The sequence below is a fragment of the Nycticebus coucang genome, chromosome 11 (assembly GCF_027406575.1).
Source record: "Nycticebus coucang isolate mNycCou1 chromosome 11, mNycCou1.pri, whole genome shotgun sequence".
Classification (NCBI taxonomy): Eukaryota; Metazoa; Chordata; class Mammalia; order Primates; family Lorisidae; genus Nycticebus; species Nycticebus coucang.
This window is the reverse complement of record NC_069790.1, coordinates 68,412,021-68,434,219: the sequence shown is the minus strand read 5'-3', so window position 1 is coordinate 68,434,219 and position 22,199 is coordinate 68,412,021. Positions and strand designations below refer to the sequence as shown.

The window sequence follows — 22,199 nt, the reverse complement described above, 5'->3', positions numbered from 1 at the left end:
CAAAGGGAACTAACTAATGCAGACAGAGGATGGTCATGCTGTCTGCTGTGCCGTGAGCAACAAATTCTTTTTCTTTCATGCAGGAGTCTCATGTCCACCGTTCGATTCTATGAAACGGGAATTGGTTAACTTATTATTTTGTAAGTTGGATAAAGTCAAACCCAGACTAGATAATACCCTGTTACTAGATTCTTTTGCTAAGGTTTACACGGATTTTTAATATTTTTAAATATTAAAATTAGTCTAATAGGGTGGCGCCGGTGGCTCAAAGGAGTAGGGTGCCGGCCCCATATACCGGAGGTGGTGGGTTCAAACTCAGCCCCGGCCAAAAAAATTAGTCTAATAAAATAGTAAGGTACTGACACAGTAAATTAGACATAGAACTAACAGTAAAAACTAAAGAATCTAGAAAAGTGCACTGTGTTTTAATGGGCCTTTATTACATGATGAAGGTGGCACTACAAATCAGAGTGCAAAGGATTAATTACTTAATAAAGGATTTGAGGGTAACCAGCTATGCATTTTGAATCCATATAATTAGGCCTCTTATCTCACTATGTATTACAGATAAATAGATTTCTAATGTAAAAAATAAAACTACAGATGTTTAGAAGAACATGTGGAACCTATTTTTACATTATAATGTGAAAAAGGCCTTCTTTATCAATAGGTAATAATAAAGAAAAATTGAAAGATTTGATCGCATAAAAAATAAAAGAATTTCTTATGAATAAATGAAAATTCTGTAAAGAAAGTTATAACCATTCTTCATGTGATAGATGAGGGAAAATCATTTCAAGAATTCAATTCTCTAAAATATAAGAAATTCACAGCCATCCCTCTAAAAATTGGCAAGAGATATAAAAGAGAAAATTTTAAAAATAGAAATACAAGTGGTTGATAACCTCATAATGTTGATAAAAATTATGTTTACTCTTGAATTAAGCATAGAAATTTAAATTCACGTAGCAATGAAATATAATTTCTGATTCATTAAATTGATAAATATGATATACTAGTGAATGTAGGAAGGAAGGAACACTCGTATATTGTTGGCAGACGATAGTTCCTTTCAGCATTTAACAAAGTAATATGGAAATTGCTATACAATTTTAAAATCCCCTTTACCTATCCATTTCAAGGAATCTATCTAACACATAAAGAAACAATGTACAGATATTTTACCACACCTTTGTGGACGCAGTAACAAGAACTAGAAATGTACTGCAGCAATGTAAGATATGGCATAGCTAATTATTTTATAAATAAAATAAAGTAAGTCAATGAATGTTCACTTGAGAATGTCCAATGTCTAATACTTAATGAAAAAAAGTACATGAAAATGTGTATAGTAGGATCACATATTAATTTCAAAATAAATAGATCATTTTATGTAACCCACATTTTTTTAATCTCATATTCTTATATATGTCACTATTTGTACAAACATAAAATAAGCGAAAATCAATATGGACAAGTTTAAATAGATAATAAATTATTTACAGAAGCACATGGGGAAAACAAAAGTATTCATTTTCCTACACGACCTTCACTACTTTGTGGACTGTAATAAGGGAGAATATTACTTTTGTGATTAAAATTATTGAAATAGTGTTTTAAAAGTACAATGAATGGCCAATCAAGAAAAGAAGGAAAGAAAATACTGGACTGACATCTTCAATTTCATATATTCTACATTTCTGAGTCTTCTGGTGGCAACTGATTCAAAAGCTGAAACTTTTTACCCAAAGCCACAGGGACAGTATAAATAGTTCCAAGAGTTCTGAAAATAACAGAGGAATTACTTGGTATCGGAAGGGTCAGTAGAGAATACAGGATATCTGGACCTAACGATTGGTGGGCTATAGTATATATTAGGTAGTATAGATATTGCTTATCGATGATTAGCAAGACCTAAGAATTTGATCTCCTGGCCAGCACTAGGCATTGGCAGTGTATTTTTGGATGATGGGAGTTCTGAGATTGATCTATCCACTTGGCAGAGCATGAAAATATAACTAGTTATCTTGTGCAACCTGAGGAAGCTGAAACCTGGAAGAGATAATTAAATTGCAACAAATACAAGAATATGCATGTTTTTCTCATACAGAGAGAAAGAAATACATTTTACATGGCAGTATAATACAGTGCATGCCTATGAAATTCCAAGTTAAAAGTTAAAAAGGCAGTACTAACAGCACTATTTAAGGAATAAAAACTTTACATAGTATTAATCAAATCTGAATTTAGAACAAGCCAAAGGAAACCTTACAGCCATTATACATTTTAAAAATACTAATGAATACCTACAAAGACAACAATCAAATCAGTAAGCCCAAGACCCAGGAAATAAAAATAAATGGCTTGCATGAAAGATCAGGTGTGAGTACAAGTCATTAAATAAGAATAATACATACCCAATATTCTAAAATTTTAATATAAAATCAGCACACAATTATTTTGTGATATTTAACATTTTTATACTAAGTCATTGAAATCCAATATGTACTTTACACTTAAAGCAAATTCTGATTTGAACTAGCCACAGTGCTCATTCGAACATGTAGCCAGTAACTATTATTTCAGACAATGCATCTCTAGAAAAATAGTAGCATATATGCAAAGCATATCTAAATTATACCAGAATATTAATTGATACAACCACTGTGGAGAACCAGTTTAGGATGTGAATAACCTATGGACCCGTAATTCTATTTTCTGGAAGGTAACAAAAAGACAACAAAAACATTAAGAGACAGAAGCCAAGATTCAACTACGACCCAGCACCACCATCAACGGAACACCTAGACATCTATCATTTTTAAAGAGTAAAGTCTTTGCATGCACTGGCAGTAATATAACAGTATTTCTTCCAACTGAAATGAGTATATTTTATATTCACACTTTTAATATATATGAAGGCAGGGGTATTATTTGATCATTGAGTCATATGATTTTAGCTAGGAATGCTGACCAGTTAGTAGACTTAGCTGGAAAGAGAACTTGTACAATATGCCGATCTTATGCTTCAGAACCTCTCAATGAACTCTGTTCTTCTAAATTCAACCATGTAACACAGCCTTTATTCTACTGTAAGCTCTACTGAATTTAATGCGCCCATTTATAAATTCATTGGTATTAAGATTAGCAGTTATCAACTGACACAACTCAGAGATACAAAAGCACAGACCAGGCCTTTTAACATGGCCTTTGTTATCTGGTTCCCTTACGTAAACATAGTCTAGTAAAGAGACCACTGACTCAACCTCTGAATTTTAATTTGTGGCTTGATACACAAACACAACTAGTTGTCTAGTTATCAGCTGTATCTCTGGTACCCCTTCTCCTAATCTCTATAATGCATGTATAATGTATAAAACTACCCCACAGGGTTGTTATGAGAGGCACAAGGACTCTCTTGCACAGGCCTGGTCAAAAACCAGCCCTGTTAGAATAAACAAAAAGCAGCAGCATGATTGATTTCAATTTGCCTCTTCAAACACTGTCTGCACAATGTTTTGTCTGGACTATAATTAGAATCATCTAATTCATTTAATGTCTAAAATTTTTTTTAAAAGCCACCTGGTAATCAAAAAACTACAAATACAAGCAAAATTATTTATAGTATTTTTAGGCTTTAAGGTTAACAAACATTATTTTAAATATTATAATTCAAGTTTGGGGATGCTACACTGAGAAGAAACTCTCATACAGTAGTGGTGGCAATGTTAACTACCATCACATCTCCACACAGAATTTGACACTCCAGGGTCCTTATCGCTTGGAGAGTAAAGATCTGAAGGGTCTCAGTTACACCAGGGGGTTCAATCAGCTCAAAAGGCTCTTTTGCTGTCTAGTGATAAGTAAATGCTTGCTACTCCAACATCATGTAGGCCAGGCATACTTATTTTGCTGAGGAAGCAAAACTATAACTCCAGGCTCTCCTAAAACATGAGGAAACATATTTAGTTTTAAGCCTTGTTTTCACAATAGAAAGATACTATAGAGGAGGGTGGTTAAAAACAATAAAATAAATTCCTACTATAAATAATTTTGCCTCCTTTTGCATTTTATCTGAACAAGAATTCTAAAATTCACTAGGTAATTTTATTGCCAACTAAGGCTGTTTTTCTCAGCATGCTTCCCAATTCGTTAAAACTAGGTCTTTCAGAAGGCCCTACCACTACTGTTAAAACTCCCTCCAAGGTAAAATATTCCCTGAGTTGGTAGAAATTAAAGCCTATTAAAGAATTGTCTCTTGCACTCAGAGGTTAATGGATTATAGCACTACCTACACAAACTGGGCATCAAGCAGTTAAACAGAGACGCTCAGGCTGAGGTCTTGCTGCACCCAGGGGCCAGCAGGTGTCACGTGACCCTTCTCAGGTGCAGCTGTGATGTTTTATATAACAGGAAACAACCATAAAGACAGGTGTGTTTGATTAAGGAGGGGCTGTTCCCCAACCTGTAACAAACTATGGAAGATCTCTTCTTACCAGCAGAAAAACAAAACAGCCAAAGGGAGTGAAGCCAGGGTGGGGGTAGGAGAAAAGAAGCCCTACCTCCTAGTGACTAGGATAGGAGAAGCAGAGGCTTACAATAGAGAGTTAAGTATGCTTTATTAGAAATCACTGAATTTTGTTCTTGAGAAAAACCCTTTCTTTGCACTTCAGGCATAAACTTTGAATATTTTCAGAATGTTTTATCATAAACTTCCATGAAATTACAGTAGAAACCAGGCAAGCGGAAAATATTGGATCACAAGAAAATATCACCAGAGAATGAGGAAAACATAGAAACAAAACATGGATCCAGAAAGAGATGCTTTCCTAACTCCTACTAAGAGAAATACGGAAAGATTTATTAACATGAACACTGGGATAACACTGTGAATTAAGCCTATAAATCATATTTAGAGCTTGGTGCATTTATATACACCAATATATAAGTGTGTGTATGTGCATATATTTATATTTCTGTACAGATGTATATTATAAGCACATACACACACATCCAAACACATGCCATTCTTTTCAACCAACTCTTCTGCCATATCTCCAAAGGCCTGTGGGTAAAAATAGAAACTATTAGAACATAGACTAACTCAACTAACCTTCCTTCACTCCCTTCATACAAGGCCATCCAGTGGACTTACCTAGAAACCAGAGGTCATCAAGACTTCATACTATGCATAAAATAGTATAGATTAGCACAGCCAAGATGAGCCAGGAACACTAGTTGCTTTTGTTACAGACTGTCTTCCTTTCTGAAAGATGTATTTCCAAACTCAAAGAAATTACTGCAGAGCAAAATAATTTGAGCAATGACAGATTGTCTAAATCCCACAGACTATATTAAAATAGGACCTCATCTAAACCATCTAAATACTTGAGACAATTTAGATGTTCAAATTATGCAAAATGAAGTTCTGCACACATCCTCAGTTACTCTCTGCTTTATTCAAGAAATCTCCTTTCCAAATGACTGCTTCCAAAATATAATTTACCAACACACACAAAAGGAACAATTTCCCTCAAAGGTTTGTTGTCTATCCAAGGAGCTCTTGTTTCCTACTTCCAAACATTGACAGAATTCTAATAATCACTATCATCCAAACGTACACATAAACCTATGTACATATGCGTATACCTACACAGAATTATAAATTACAAGTCCTCTATACACGTGTTGTTTACTTTTTATACAAAAATTATAATTTTGAAAGTAATGCTGCAGCTTTGTTTAAAATAATTTCAATTAACTACATTGTGTCGATTCCATAAGGCTCCTCATTAAAAGGTACAATTTTTTAAATACATAAAAATAATAAAATTGTATTGGGGAAAAACAAAATTTTCCTCTCAAGAATGTACAACAAAAAAACTGGTCTTCTAAAAATATGTACATGTAAAATAGTTTTTGTTTTGCTTTTACCTTGTATCTAAAACACTGTAAATGATAATTCCAGTTGTTACCACTCCTGAAATACTGAGAGAAACCAAAATGTATCAACCTTTAAAATGGATCTTAGCTAATATAATTCATCACAGCTAGAGAGTAATAAAGTCTGCATAAGACGTTAGCAACATGAGATGCTAATTACATCATGAGATGGTAATTATATCAAAGAAGCCTAATGTCTTTTTAAAGTAAAAAACAAAATTTTTCCATGGTTTATTCTTAAAAAATTATTTAATGCAAAAATACCACCAAAAAATCAAAAAACTCTAAGGCTTTTTTCATATGGATGCTAAAACCTATTCAATGTTTCCATTATAATGAATTACAAAATCAAAGACAGTCCAGTGAAATGATTCTTAAGTATTTTTGATTTGTATAAAAGCAATGAACAATTATTTTAATTTCCCAACTGTTTATTAAAACGTTGTTACTTATCTAAGATAGCAATGATTGTTTAATCTCCTAGCCTCTTTATATCCAAATTTTCTATGAAGCCTGTCATACTATTAACAGATTCGTTCTTTTATAACTTTATGTGTACTGGGTAGAAATTTACCATCTATGTTTTGGTCATTTCCATTGTGAAGAATGTATTCTTGTCACCCCATGAAAAATCCTTCACGTTAGTCACTGAAATCATGTTCTCTTTCCACAATGCCTACTAACGTGCTCTATAATATGGATGACACACAGTATCTCCAAAAGAATTATAAAAAGCCTAGACACTATATATTTGAGCCATGGCAACATTATTATACAAAGTTCTTCACAGTTTTTGCAAAACAACAGATTTTATATTGTGTATGGGTCTTCAATCAACCAAATTTCTTAATGTATTAAAGTGACTAGAGGATTTTAGATAACAGGAACAGTAAATTACATTTTTGGAGTTTGCATGTGGAAGTAAAATAGTTCTCAAAAGGTATGGGTTTTTAATCCATGAAGGATTGGATCATTGTTATTTTCATTAAATAATCAAATAAATAAATGATTTAATTCACCTTATTTCGCCATCTTACTTATTGTTCATTAACCCAGAAAAGTACAAATAACATGAACGCTTAATAAGAAAGCAAACATGTAGTAAGTAATTGAAACTTCTAAGTTTTAATACTGTCTTCTTCACTAGAAATGCATTTTTTGCTCAAAAACTGGCCTCCACAACATTTCAGAAAACACTGACATATTCATAGCCACACATACCACACATGCATTGCTTACCTCAGTCAAGTGCGGCGTAGGGTTAAATCCACAGAGATTACACACCTGATTCTTGCATTCAGTGCAAGTATTGAAGTTAGGAGGATCCGTAGAACCTATGTTGAGCTCGGTTTTGCAGAGAGGACAGACTGTTTGTGGTTTGGAGGTTTTCTCTGGTTTAGGGGGAAGAACTGCCTTTTGAGGCTCAACGGTTGAAGGTTTGCTACCCTTAACAGGTGGAGGAGGTTTCTTTTCTGTTTCTGTTTTTTTTACTGATGGAACTTGTTCAACTTTGGGTTCCAATTTTTCAGCTATGGGGGCTTTTGTTTCCTTTTTGACAGGTGCAATCTTTGCAGGTGCTGGTGGTGCCTGAACTGTGGATTTGGAAGGCCCCTGAGAAGTAGGTGGCTGTGGAGGAGGAGGGGCTTGTTTTGTTGGGGCCCCTGGCCCACTTTGCGAATGAGGGCCAGGTTGTCCTGCTGTAGCAATTAAATTTGATGCCTGGCTGAAGATTGACGCTCCAAACCCAAAAAGTTTTCCAGTCACGCTTTCTTGAGGAGTGGTAGGCTGAGATTTCGGAGCATCAGTAATACTTCCTAGATTCAGACTGAAACGTCTCGATTGCTCCTGAGGCTTTGGGGGCTGTGGAGCTGTAGGGACGGTTTGGCCAGTGGTAGGTCGTGGTCCAGGAGGTGGTGGTGACCCTTTTGGCATTGGCTTGGCATCGGGTTTGGGACTCATTTTGGTTTGTGCTTTCTTAGGTTCTTCTTTCTTCCGAACTGGATCAACTTGTTTTTCATCTTTGCTCTCTGAAGTAGGCCCAGGATGTGAAATAATTTTTGAATCTGATGCAGGTCGAGGTATGGCTTGAGTATCGAACTGCGTAGCTCCTGTTGGTGGAAAACTCTGTGAAGGTTTGGCAGAGTCTGCTTTTGGAGGCAGAGTCGTTTCCTCTTGAGCCTGTGACTGCACTTTAGAGCTCTTAATGTCAGGTTTTGTTGCTGAGGATGAAGATACGATGTCTGCCGGTGGCTTTGCTGTCTTGGGCTGCTTTGGTTTGTCATCAGCAACAGGGTCCTTGGCCTGCTCAGATGGGATAGAAGGCTCTTTGGGAGGGGTTGGCTTTGACAAAGACTCTGCCACAGAAGGCTGCTTGGCAGTGGCTTGGGGAGGACCATGAAGGGTTGGTTGTTTCACTAGAGGTGGTGGCTTTTTAGACTCAGGTGCCCTTGAGATATCCTGTTTGGGAGCAGTATCCTTCTTTGGGGAAATCTGCTGTGACTGGGGGGATGATTTGATCACTGCTGATGTAGGAGTAACAGGGGCAGTCTTCGGTTTTGGCTGGGGTGATGATGTAATTGAAGCCAGGTCACCTCCTAGAGCTCTTTGCATCTGACAGTTTAAACAGAGCCACTCTTTTATCTAGAAATCATACAAAACAATGGTTACTGAGATAATAATACTGTCTGAACACAGAAGTCTTTTCAAAATGCATGCTGCCATTTGAAACTGTTTCTCATCATTGAAAGCATAAAATATAGACCAAATTGTTTTCATGAATTTATAAAATATTTAATTATGTTATAATTGATGAGCTTCAGAGACCAAAGCATCCTATATTTTAAGGAAAATAAAAAGTAAAAATCAAAATACACTTTTATGTTTCTTCCAATGTTAATTTTGCTATTCTTTGCAACTGATTTACTTAAAATCTGATTATGCTCAGAAACAGAAAACCAGGCATAATCAAAAACAAGTTTAACATATTAGATTCTATAAATAAATTGTTAGAAATTTTTCCTATTGTTGGCTCAGAAAGAGTTTTTAGCTATGCCGCCAAGAGTAGGCTTGTTAAACTACGAACACACTGGCAATTTTTTAAATTAGCAAAGCATTATTTCCCTTTCCAAGGCAACATACTCAAATATGTGAAAACAAATTGTTACCATTCTGAGTTAGAAAGAGAACGTTCTCTGTAAAGAAAGTAAATAAAAAAGTAGCACTCACTCAGATTATAATTAGCATGATTTAATAGAATGTGGTTTCCTTATACATTTCATGAACATACTTAGAAGAGCAATATGAGTGAATAACATACATATCTGACTGGTGATACGTATGCGTGCATGTGAGAGATAGTATATCCGTGAGCTAGACACGTAGTATGCATGTGGTGCGTACACTATTGCAAATCCTCTTTTCTTAATTGCGTCCATTATGAAAAGGAAATGTTGAATTTGATACTACATTTTAGAAGATAATTTAGTAGAACCTATGTTTAACATTGACCTTTCTTTTTCCAAAACCATAGTAAAAATATTGGTAAAAATCATGGTAAAAAATATTTAGAATGATCTAATCCTCTCCACCCAAAGTAACCAAAGTGAAGAGTTTGGCACTGAAGTTCTTTGTACAAAATAATACACAAGGAAAAAAAAAATATGGGGAGTAAAGGCACCAGAAAAATTTCCCAAAGTTCAAAACGGTGAATTGTTTGGCTGGCAAACAACATATTCTCTACTTTCAAAGGATTTCCTTTTGAAAAGAAATTCAATGAATCATTCCTAAACTGTTTACACTTCTTTAAAATTATTTAAACTCATATTACCATATTACCTTGTTATACAACAGCTTATTTTGTAATGCCATGAAAAGTAAACATGTTTGGAGAAGGTTAAGATAAATTTTCAACTCAAACTTAAATGTTATATTTCTGTTTTAAAAACTATAAAAAATTGAAATTATTATATTTGTTAAACATAAATGGTAGGTACTTGGGTGGTCATTACTTTTGTTTTCAGCATGGTAATTGTACACCTGTGTACTTATTACATTTTCATATTTACCTTTTGTTATGTTTGAAGCATTTCATGTGGTAAGTTCTTTAAATGTAAATATTTGAAGTCCTGAAACAATCACATAATTGCTATTTCTAAAAATGTAAGGAAATTTTCAGTCCATTTGACTCCCTTCCCAATAGATCAGCGTTTCTCAACCTGTGGGTCGCGCCCCACAGGAACTGTATTAAAGGGTTGCGGCATTAGGAAGGTTGAGAACCCCTGCTCTCAATGGAAGTAAATCCCTCTATAAATATGCATCTGCCCACTGGCCACATCTCCATGATGATGGCAGTTCTCCTGAAGTACCACTTATTTTCTTCCATACCCTTACAAGATCACCTCATACTCATGCAGCCAGAGAAAATAAGGAGAAAAATATGATTAAGAGAATAATTTTTAAATGTCTTGTCACTGATTTTTTCCTATAACATACCTGTTATACATAGAAGACCTGTATCTGCATTAACTTCTAGGTTTAGTACCTTTAATTACTGTTAATTTTTCTTATTTTTTAGCAAGTGTCGTAACCAAAGTAGATGCCAAATTTTATTAATATTCATTTTTATATCCGTAAAACTGTAAGTTTCTTTGCAATATGAATGTTGGAACTTCATACATAACCAGCCATAGGCCCTAACTGTATCTATGGACAACTGCAAAATTAGAACACCACCATGATGTATCTCATGTATAATATACATCAACACTGGGAAACATATTTTACGCTGCCCTTATTCTAAATTCAAATGACTTATTGCAGTTTATAAATTCACATAAATATATTTCCCCCAAGCAGAAACAAGAGTGTTAGTAAAAAGAAGGTAGAAAAGTATTCTGCTTTTCTCATAATACACTTTCTTTTTCTTGAACAGACTCCATTTTTTTGTCCTGGTAATGATCTCATTTATTTTAACTTTGATAAACAGCACATGAAAGATATTTGATCCCTCATTGTCCCTGCTCACTGCTAGAACACAGGTTGAAATCATTATCTATCGCTATCACAATATGAAAAGCTTTTATCTACTTAGGACGTTTTTAGAAAAGCATTTTTATTTAATTCTGGTGGCCAAATCTGTTGAAGATAGAAATGATTTTTATCTTAGCACTCAACAGTCTTGTACTGAAAACATTTCCAAACTCTGATTCAATTTTCAGAAGAAAATAAAAAAAAGTCTTCCTATACATTGAGCTAATTTAAAAAGTCCACAGTCAGCCCTAGCATTGTGGGTTGTGCACCACCTTCCACTCTGCTTTGTGCAGGTTGTTCACAGGGCACTTAGGGAGAGCGACGTACAGTAATATTGCCACTGCGGTGTCAGTCACTCAAGTTAGGAATCTTGGAATATTTTAATATCTCTATTACATTCTCAATTATTCCCTCAGTGGGATTGTATTGCTTGTAAAAGGTAATTCCCCACTCATATTAACAAAGACAGTTCCTTGTTCAGCTCTAGTCATTTCTTATCCACCACTACACTTTCACCAAAAGTTGCCGGTTTAAATAAAAAAATAAAACCACTTCCCTTCAAACCTCATTGTCTTTCCACTAACTATTTTTTTTTTTTTTTTAGAAATTTAACCTTTTCATTTATTCCTTTAAACAAAAGTACATCAATAAAAGAGATATAGAAATTTAAAATGTAAACATATAAATATATTTAAATTTAAACTTAAAGTAATAATTGGATTAGTATCTCTGTATTCTTTTTTTTTTTTTTTTTTATTGTTGGGGATTCATTGAGGGTACAATAAGCCAGTTACACTGATTGCAATTGTTAGGTAAAGTCCCTCTTGCAATCATGTCTCCACTAACAAATAAAGTTAATTTTTGTAATAATTTTTCAACATATGATTTTCTTGGTATTCTTATGCTAGCACTGACACAACTCTGTTATTTCGAGGTCTGTATACCCCAAAAGTCTCTAAGCAACAAATGGTAAGGGACTCTCTCATTGTGGTCCTTCTGTTGGTCTCCAAGGTCTAAATGACCCTTTAAACATCAGAGATGTACACAAATATCTTCTGAGCTGGCTTGAATTAAACAAATTAATTGAAAATGTTTAACTGTGCTCTTCAAGCTACAGCATCCCTGTGTTTACGCTCTGCATCCCCAGTGTTTACCCAATCTGTGCAGCAGGCTTCTGTCTCCATTCTCCCTACCACCCTATTCCATACCTCAGGCTGCTGAGAATCCATCCTCATTTTGATTCAAGCTAAAAAGAGCCTTTCATAATTACAATGTCTGCTAACAGTAAATGTTTTCCTTGCCTGGAGATAATTACTGCCTTGTTTTCACTTACAAAAGTAAAGTTTTCATCTCTAATTCTGAGCAGAGATGTACCTGCCTCAGACATTTGCTGTCGGGGAGACCTGATGCCCATGTCTATAATATAGTTGGCTTCCTGGTTCTGCATGACTGGGTCTTCATTCCACCATAGCCATCAATGATGATCTTAGAAAACTTTAGACTTTATCACTTTCTTACCATGCCACATAATTGAGACAATAATGTGAGGCCAAGTCTGATTCATAGAAGATGGCTTCCACAAATATTTCATAAACAACTTCTCAGATTTCATGCCAAAAATTAGCACCCCCTTCCTAACATTACATTTAACAATCAGGTACATCCATTTGACAAATGGTGAAAGAAATGGAATAAATAGTGCCCAGAGACCCTACAACTGTATCAACATGTCTTGTAAGGGCTAAGGAAAGAAGCTAGCTTTGTTAGATGGTACGTTAAATATGAACTATTCTTAAATTCTAGATTTTATGTGACAAATAAGGAAAAGAGAGTCTTCTTTGGCTTTCCCCAGGAATAGCCTTACTTATAGAAGTTACATAAATAGAATTCAAGATCTGGGAAAACAATTGTTTAATGAGCTGTATTAATGCAATTAGTTCTACCAAAAGGAACAAAAAGTAAGGCATGAAAATGTTCCTTTTTAGTTTTCTGATTTAATATGCTACATAAATGGGATAAGAGAGTGGTAAGACAGGATTTCTGCTCAATCTTTGGCCACTGAGAATTCTAACGTAAACCTGCATATAATTAATCTAACACACCTCCCTGTTTAATTCAAACCCCACAGTTCCTGTCTGCTGAGCCTATGTTATACATCAGAGCTATGAAATACAGTAATTGCAACTTCACCTGCTAAGGCCTTTGAGGGATAATTTTAGATGTGTTATTTAGATTTTTCAAGAATTACTACTTGAAAGTTGAATTGTGACCTTCACTTACAGAGTTTCAGTAGATGGTGCTACTTTAAAAAAAAGTATCAAAACTAATAACTACTAAAAAATTATATTCTGATTTTAAGACTGTATGTTTAGTAATGATTCAATGTAATTAACTTCCTATATCTAAGCCATAAAGTGAATGGGTAAGTTTGGGGAGTTCAGAATTAATATTACTATTAATTGTCACACAAGTATTAATTTATTAAGCTTCAAAACAGATTTGATCTTCTCTCAAAAAATAAAAAAATTCCACAAAGAATAATGACTAACCACATCTGTTCTTCAGTGTAGCCCAAACTGGAAAATGTAAACACATAAGCCATATAAGATGCATCACAGAACTTCTGCTCAATGACGTAGCAGTAGTACGTGGAGTAATGGAACATCGAAAGAGCAAATACGATGTTAGGAATTTCTATTTGCTGGTGCTCAGACCATTCACATTAGCTGTTATATAAATTTTCCTCAATCATGCTTCCATCCTGTCCTTGTACAATAAAAGCTGTCAGGCTCTTAAATCTACTCTCATCACAACTAAACTTTTTTGCAAACCGTAGCATCTAAATGGACCGTATACTTGTTCACCAAAAGACGTATTCTCATTCTCCCTTACCTGCATCAATATTCCCAGTTAGCTGTGAAGCTGTGGGCTCCTCTCCCATTATATAAGTAATATCCATCCTTTACAATCTACATCAAGTTTCCTCCTTTACCAATAAATATTCCACTATCAATAAGGTGTGCCTCTTCTCAACTATCAGAGTCAGAACCACAGCATTTAATTCAAATGCGTAGTAGGTTTAAATTATTTTCCAATTATTTCCTCTGCTCTGCTCATATAGCCTTTAAATTGAGTGGCTAGTTTTCATGCTTACTCTTACCTGTCTCTGTATTGGATACCAAGTAAATTCTAGACATTGTTTAATGATGAACTGCTTATAGTATGATCTTAAAACACTTATTGAAAACATTGTATTATTTTGAATTCCAAAAATATATAACATAACCAGAAAAAAGGCCTAGGAAATCAGTATTATGAAGAGGAACTCAAGCTAAAATTTGATAACAGATTATGCTCTCAGCCACCCAAGGAATGTCCAGACCACATAAGCTCCCCATCAAAGGAGGTTGCTCCCTCACAGCAGTTTGGCTGCAGATGGCTCACTGCAGTTGACATCTTTAGCTATTCATATTAATGCATAATTTAATTTGGCCAAAAACTAGACACTACCATTCCTCAGAACTGTGATGTCATACTCAGCAACTTAATAAAAGAATTTTATTCAAAAAACGCCACCTAGAATTTGGATGGATTTTTTTTCTGAAACTGTATAAATTACAATTTCTGTCATATAATTCAGCTGCTATAACCAAACTTCATAAAGTGTAAATTAAATATGTACTCTTTTCATCATAAACCATAATAATGCTCACCTAATACTAACAATAACATATGTAAATCCTCACAAATAGGATGAAATGACAAAATCATGTATTAATATGTTTGTCAACATAGTCCCAAACAAAAAACCTGACACTTTCACCAAAGCATAATTAAAAATTACAATATATGAACATGAAAGTATATTTATATTCTATCACAGTTATAGAAAAAGGGGTGGTCTCAATCAGTAAATTGAACTTACATACATTATACATTAGCACTTCTAAACTGCCTCTCATATGGTGAATTTAAATTTTTACACTTCAAATGATTAACATACACCTAGGTTTATTACACAATTATGCAGCCTGTAATCCAGTGTCTCCAATTAGCTAGTGTTTATATAATTATCTGAATAGTTTACTGCATTGTTCTCTTATTATTGCATTCAGAAATGAAAAACGAAAAAATAAATTAATGAAAAGCATCAAAGGTTTCATAAACCTAATATGAAAAGGCAAATACAAATTCCTTGTATATGCTGAAAGCAGTGTATTTTTTAAATTCAGTAAGATGCTCACTGGAATACGCCAATTACTGTGTGTTGACCTAGGAAGTAAAGAAATATGTTTTTAAAAATGTATGATACACTTAAAATATATTAAGGCAAGTATAAACAGACAAGTTTCATAAGAAATTTTTAGCCTACCTTGGTTATCTATGAATGGAAGCAACTTTAACTTATAAATGATTCAAATTTTGCATAGTTGCACAGTTTTAAAAATGGATTTAAGAAAAGTTTGATTTCAAATTTATGCTTTCTCCGCATTACATTATTTTTAATTTCTATCTCACAAATCATAAGCACATTTTTCATTACCATTTATTATATTCTTCTGAAATACTTTTAATCCTTCCTCTGTCAATAAGTATAAAATTTGAAATAAGTTTTAAAAATCTCCACATTAAAAACTTACCCAAGAAACACAATTACAGAATATTAATCACATGTTCAGACAGTGAAGCTTGCTACTTAGTATTTTAAAATTGCTTTACATAAATAGAAATCTGTTCCTATGTGCTGTTTTAAGTATTCAACTGGTAATTCTGACTTTGCTGAATAAATGATAGAAATATATTTCTCTGAATTGTTTTACAATTGATCTTTTTTTTTTAATTAAAGAGAAAAAAAAACAGAAAAGGTGTTGTAACATTTTATATTCAGGCAAGACCAGATCTTATCTATATGTACTTTATTATATTTTATTTTACAAACAAGATTCTACCTTAAATTGCTAAATAACTGGCTTTCCTTCTAGACTCAGAATTCTATGCCTGACGGTAAGCAGTCAAAATTATGACCTTCATCATCACTATTCTAACATTTGAGCAATGTGGCTGGCTCATAGTTGAAACTCATCTTTCTTAGAGAACAGATAAAGAATGAAGGCTGGAGGTGGAGGTTCATGCCTATAATCTGAGCAGTCTGGGAACACAGGAGGAGACTCTCTTAAGCTCAGGAGTTCAGGCTGAGACAAAGTCTTTACTAAAAATGGAAAAATTAACCAAGCTTTGTGCATGTTGTCCCAGCTAGTCAGGAGCCTGAGATAGAAGGATCACTTGAGCTGAGGAGTCTGAGGATGCAGTGAGCTATGATGATGCCAATGCCTATACTCAGAATGACAGAAACCCTATATCAAAAAAAAATTAATATGGCAGCACCTCTGGCTCAGCAGGTAGGGCGCTGGCCCCATATACTGAGGGTGGTGGGTTTGAACCCGGCCCAGGCCAGGATGCCCCATGAATATATCAATGTACACAGCTATGATTTAATAAAAATAAATAAATAAAAATAATAAAATAAAACAGCAGTGACAACAGCAACAAAAAATAGCCAGGCGTTGTGGTGGGTGCCTGTAGTCCCAGCTACTCAGGAGGCTGAGGCAAGAGAATCGCCCAAGCAGTGGTTCTCAACCTTCCTAATGCCACAGTGTATTTTCATTGTTAAAAAGGGGTCACGACCCACAGGTTGAGAACTGTTGGCCTAAGCCCAAGAGTTGGAGTTTGCTGTGAGCTGTGATACCATAGCACTCTACTGAGGGCACCAAAGTGAGACTCTGTCTCAAAAAAAAAAAAAAAAAAAAAATCAATATATAAGTTTCTGGTTTGGACAGCAGTGAACAGAAAAGTAGCAAAGTATAAAATCAGTGCTCTAAAACCTCTTTTTTTAATACTAAATATTCTGAAAATAAACTCTTGGTAAGAAGGTTCATTCCTTTTTAACTTTAAGATACATAAAATTTATACCCACACCTGCTTTCTTTCTAGAATTTAGGCAATGGTCTGGTGAATCAAATCATTTAGTTAAAGACGGTGTGGTCTCCTGTAAAAAGATGCCATGGTTTGGGTCAGATCTGGCTTCTTATATGAGACTGCCAAGTAATTTTATTACCTTGCAAAAGTCACAAATTCTTTTTTTTTTTTTTTGTGGTTTTTGACCGGGGCTGGGTTTGAACCCGCCACCTACGGCATATGGGACCGGCACCGTACTCCTTGAGCCACAGGCGCCGCCCAAAAGTCACAAATTCTTAATCTCAGGTTCCATATCTACAAATGGAGCTAGCAATGATGGTACTATCCCTACTTGCATATTAAAATTTCATAAAGATTATTGTAGTAGTAATACTAGTAATAATGAATATGTGTCTACAATTTCAATACACTAGTACATACATAGCCTAATTTGGTTTTTAATTTTTTAATAAATCTCACATTGCAAATAATTAAACACTCAAAAACAGTGACTTGGACAAATCACACAGCAAATAATAACCAGGATTCATACTTACATTCTCAAAGTCTAAAATCCTATGTATTTTCTGCTTTTCCAAAGGACTATCTTATGACATATTTAGAAAGAAATACTACAGTTTCAAAATACTCTATGAATTCTGGTTTTCTTTTTCTTTTTTTCTCATCTTTAAAATGTGGATACCAGCTAATTAAATGAGCGTGAAACTGCAAAATGCATATAAAGTGATCAGTGAATAGTCTGAAATGCAGTGTTCAAACTACCATCTTCATTTCCTGTAACAAAAGGCCAGACTCCTTTTCGAAGTAAGAAAAAAAGAAGGAACACTGCTTGTAGTGAAAATATTGCTTCCTTATCAAAGACAACTAGAAGTACTTTAAAGTGAATTCATAGCAATATCAGCAAGAATACATGTGCGTAAGGGTAAAGCTAGGACCAGAACCCAGGTGTTTGATGCCTTATTGATTGATTTAATATTGTTATTACTATAAGGAAAACCATTACAAATATCTCTATAATCAATGTAATACCTTTGAAATGTTTGTAAATAGGAGCTCATATTACTTAAGATACAGAATAGGGGAGAATGTTAGATACCTGTATTTTCTCAAGGGATATAAACAATGAGCAAGTTAACTCATCACTATATTCAGTTTACTGATCCAATAAATGATTTTGTCAGCTATGGGTTATCTGCTTTCACAGCAGAACATCTGTTCTTAGCAAGCTATATAGATTTTCATACCAGTTGTAAAAATACATAATAACAGGCTGCCTAGATATTATAAAAGCTGGCTCTGTGAAAAGACACTTGAAATCTCTAGTCGTTTAAAAGATAAAAGTGAAATAGACTTTTGTTGAATGATTAAATTTATAAAGCATGAAGTGTGTGTATGTATATACTTTTATATTTCTTGGTTTTTATACACACACACGTATATATTACTCCAGAGAATATCCAAATCATAAGGAAAATGGTGCAAATTGGGTCTCATCAAAGACGAGAGCTATATAAATATGGTGTTTGTATACATATTTAAGAAACACAGATTTTTAAATGACTGCATTCTTTCATTCCTTTAATTTCATTAGAAAACTATTTTTTAAAAAGGTAAATACTTTTTGTTATAATTAGAATATTCTCATTTTAAATAGCATGAATAATATCTTTTTGGATTATGAGGACTGCAAAATCTCAGTATCCTTTGTCTTCCCAAAACCTACTTAGAATCAAGGTTTTCACTTCTCTTTTTTGACTTCTGTAAAAACATGGGACCAGTTAAAGCACGAGTGGCTGTGACAACCAAAGAATGAATTTAAAAAATTGGCCAAACTTGGCATCATAGGCATAAGATATTTCAAATCGTCTTTATTATTTAGAATAAAAAATTCTTGACATTTCACCAAGTAGAATGCCAAGGGTAAAGGTGTAAAAATCAAGAATCTATAATAAATCCTTTATCCATCCCTTCACATAATTGTTTAACCAATCTTTGAATGGTTTTCAAATGATCTCAGTGTAATTTTTAGTTATTACACAAATTTACAAGATTAAAAAGTAAAAGCCTCCCTCATTATCAACCAAGGCTTACTTTCCAGAATCAGCATTAACTTTTCCTTTTAGTTTCTCTTGTGGTTGCCATTATACCGTTAAATAATAGGTTTTGATTTTACTTTTTCATCTATAGACTTAAAATGTTGTGTATCACCTTGCTATGAAAGGTGATTTTTTTTTATATATATAAAACCACCTTATATTATCACCTATTTGGGGGAATAGGTATAGCTCCAGATCATTTGGATTTCATAAAATGTCCATTCCCTCACCTCCACATTACCATAGGCAGGAGTGAAGACATCTTAGAATAATTCACTTTCTTATGTCCCTTCCCTCTTCCTTCCTTGTCACCCTCATCTTGACACAGCCTCTTTTGGGACTACATATGCCAATTAGAGTTTTAATCACCATTAAAAATTCTAGATTCCCGAGTAACTCATGAATTCCCAGACTTTAATCCCAAAATGGGAGAGGGAGAGAAAACCCACCACCCATGCCTATCCCAACGCCTCTCCTGATACATACTGCAAACCTCTCCATAATGGTTATAATACCATCTGCTGTACTGTTTTGTTTTTGTGTGACCCTTACTAGAACAGATGTTCCATAAGCGAAGGATCTTTGTCGATTTTGTTCACTCCAAAATCCTCAGAGTCTAGCATGTGTGTGAAGCATAATATATGCTGAGTTAAGTAGCTGAATAATTTTTTTCTTTTGTTTTATAGCTCTACAATCTGGGAAAATTCAGAGCATTTGTTTTTCAGACCATTAACTGGGTTCACATTTACCCTCAATTCAGTTCATTGAAATTACAATGTAGTAATTATAGATAAAATAGCATCTTAATTCTTCCACAGTAATAGTTAAGATTTTTTTAAAGAAGGGCGGTGCCTGTGGCTCAAAGGAGTAGGGTGCCAGTCCCATATGCCAGAGGTGGCACAGGTTCAAACCCAGCCCTGGCCAAAATCCACAAAAAAAAAAAAAAAAAAAAAAAGATTTTTTTAAAGTTATGATCACTGAATGAACTTTTCCCTATAAGATTGGTTGCTTTTGTTGTTTTGTTTTAATTTTTTTCTATTAGATCATCTATGTTCTTCAGGTGGTGTGATTGCTAAAATGTCTAAGTAGGCTCTTCAATCCATTCATTTATAGTGAGTATCTCTATTATTTAGTATAAGTAATTGACAGATTATTTTTTTCCGTTTTTAGACAGTTCTGACTTTCCATGAGTTCTCTACTTTGAATGAGAGGACACAGGATGACAGAAGGTCAGTGTCCAAAGAAGGACAGCCTCACTCTGATGACAACAGATTTAATGCATTTGAGTCATTGCTGAACAACGTTTTTCTTTTTTGAAACACTCCATTGCGGGAGAAGAACATTACCTCCACTTCCCTTCTTTTGAAAGCCATTGTTTTTCTCATAAGGGCCCTTCTTCAGAGAGCTCACCCCCCTTATTTGTAGAACATTCTCTGGTTTTTAGCTTGAAAGGCTAAAATAAAGCTTCTCGCTATATTCTGTCTTCCCAGTGGAGATTAGGAAAGAGTCCAATTGTCCTATTTGTTTCAATTACAGCTCTTTAATTTATTCTGCAATTAATAACCACAACCCACTACTGCTACTACTGCTTTTCATGTCTGATGATTCCAAGTTTAAGCCACTTGTACAGTGGTTTTCTCAGCTCTCTGTCCTTCCCATTTCCTCCCTGTCTTCTAGGAATTCCAACTTATGCTGGTGTGCTTTCTGGAACTACTATACTTTCAATTTTCTTTTAAAATGGGACTTTAAGGGAGAAGAGATGAACATTTGTGTGCTCAGTCCTTTTTTAGAGGAACCATGTGGCAGTTTTTGCTCAGAATTTGAGGTGACAAAGGCCTTTGTACTAAAAACAGCAAACAACTAAAACCAGAATATCCTCTTTTCTAAAAGTCCTTTCAGGTTTTCCACCGTCAGGGTGTCTTGCAGCTTCCTCTCTCCACGGGCTCCAGCTCCTGACATCTGGCATAGCTCTACCATCTTCCCAGAAGCTCTTCTTAACAATCTCTCTACCTCCTGCCCGGCTTCTCTTACTAGAAATAGAAGCAGCAGCGAGTCTATTCACCTAAAGGAGGTGGCCATTTAAGCCATTTTACCCAACTGGAGAATTCCAGTCATTTCTTGTTTTATTTTTTATTTTATTTTTTCTTGAGACAGAGTCTCACTGTGTTGCCTTGGGTAGCACGCTAGAGTGTCATCCCAGCTAACAACATCAAACTCTTGGGCTCAAGTATTCTCCTTGCCTTAGCCATCCAGGTACCTGGGAGTAGAAGCATCCGGCACAATACCCAGCTAATTTTTCTATTTTTAGTACAGATGGGGTCTTCCTCTTGCCCAGGCTGGTCTTGAACTCCTGAGCTCAAGCAATCCACCCATCTTAGCCTCCCAAAGTGCTAAGATTACAGGTGTGAGCCACCACGCCTGGCCTTGTTTCATTTTGTTAATGAAAGAAAAAGGTTTATATGCAAGTCAAGGAGATTTTGACATACATATTTTGGATTTTTTAGCTCCTGAAAGATGCCCTTGTTTTGTTAAATAAAATATCTGATTTTAGCTAAAAGACTGATTCATATATGGGCCATAATGACTGAAAAAAACTAATAACGAAAACAAAAGATCCATCTAAATCTACTTTTATCACTAACATCTGCTTTGTTATCAACATCTTGAAAAATGACAAGTCTTTTTTCTTACCTTAGAAAATTTCTTACAAGTGGGAGGATTATCAAACATTAGGGACATGCCTTTAAATATCTGTCCCTAAATCGATCTTGCTCAACGCTACACACCAAAAGAGACAAATCAGCAAAAACAACAATAAAATTGCTTTTGTCACTAATCAGAAAGCAAATGTTCAGTATCTGTGTTAGAACGCAAGCCCACAGACAGCACCTGTATTATAGAGATTTATTCCATTAATGGGCCAGCAAGAAGAGATAGAGACTCTAGGAATCAAACATCTAGGCTTGGGGCTGGTGGATTCTTAAGGTTTGTTTTGAATAGCACACATCTTGACGGCCTCAGGAAAAAGTAGTTAATTTAAAGCATCCTCTCTGCATAGATGTCTGGATTGTTTAAGGTGCTTGGCTGTGGCAGGGGTAGGGGGCAGGTTGGTGAATTTATACTTAAGGGAGTAAACATGTTCCCTTCCCTAAAGCT

The 22,199-nt window shown here is 34.7% G+C and overlaps 1 protein-coding gene across 1 annotated transcript in view; it reads right to left on the bottom strand.

Moving 5' to 3' along the window:
* PCLO (piccolo presynaptic cytomatrix protein) overlaps window positions 1-22,199 on the bottom strand; it is a 376,239-nt gene that overhangs the window by 342,367 nt on the left and 11,673 nt on the right. The window contains exon 3 of the mRNA XM_053609602.1: window positions 7,183-8,583. Coding sequence (XP_053465577.1) covers window positions 7,183-8,583 — 1,401 coding nt within the window. The remainder of the gene's footprint in view (window positions 1-7,182; window positions 8,584-22,199) is intronic.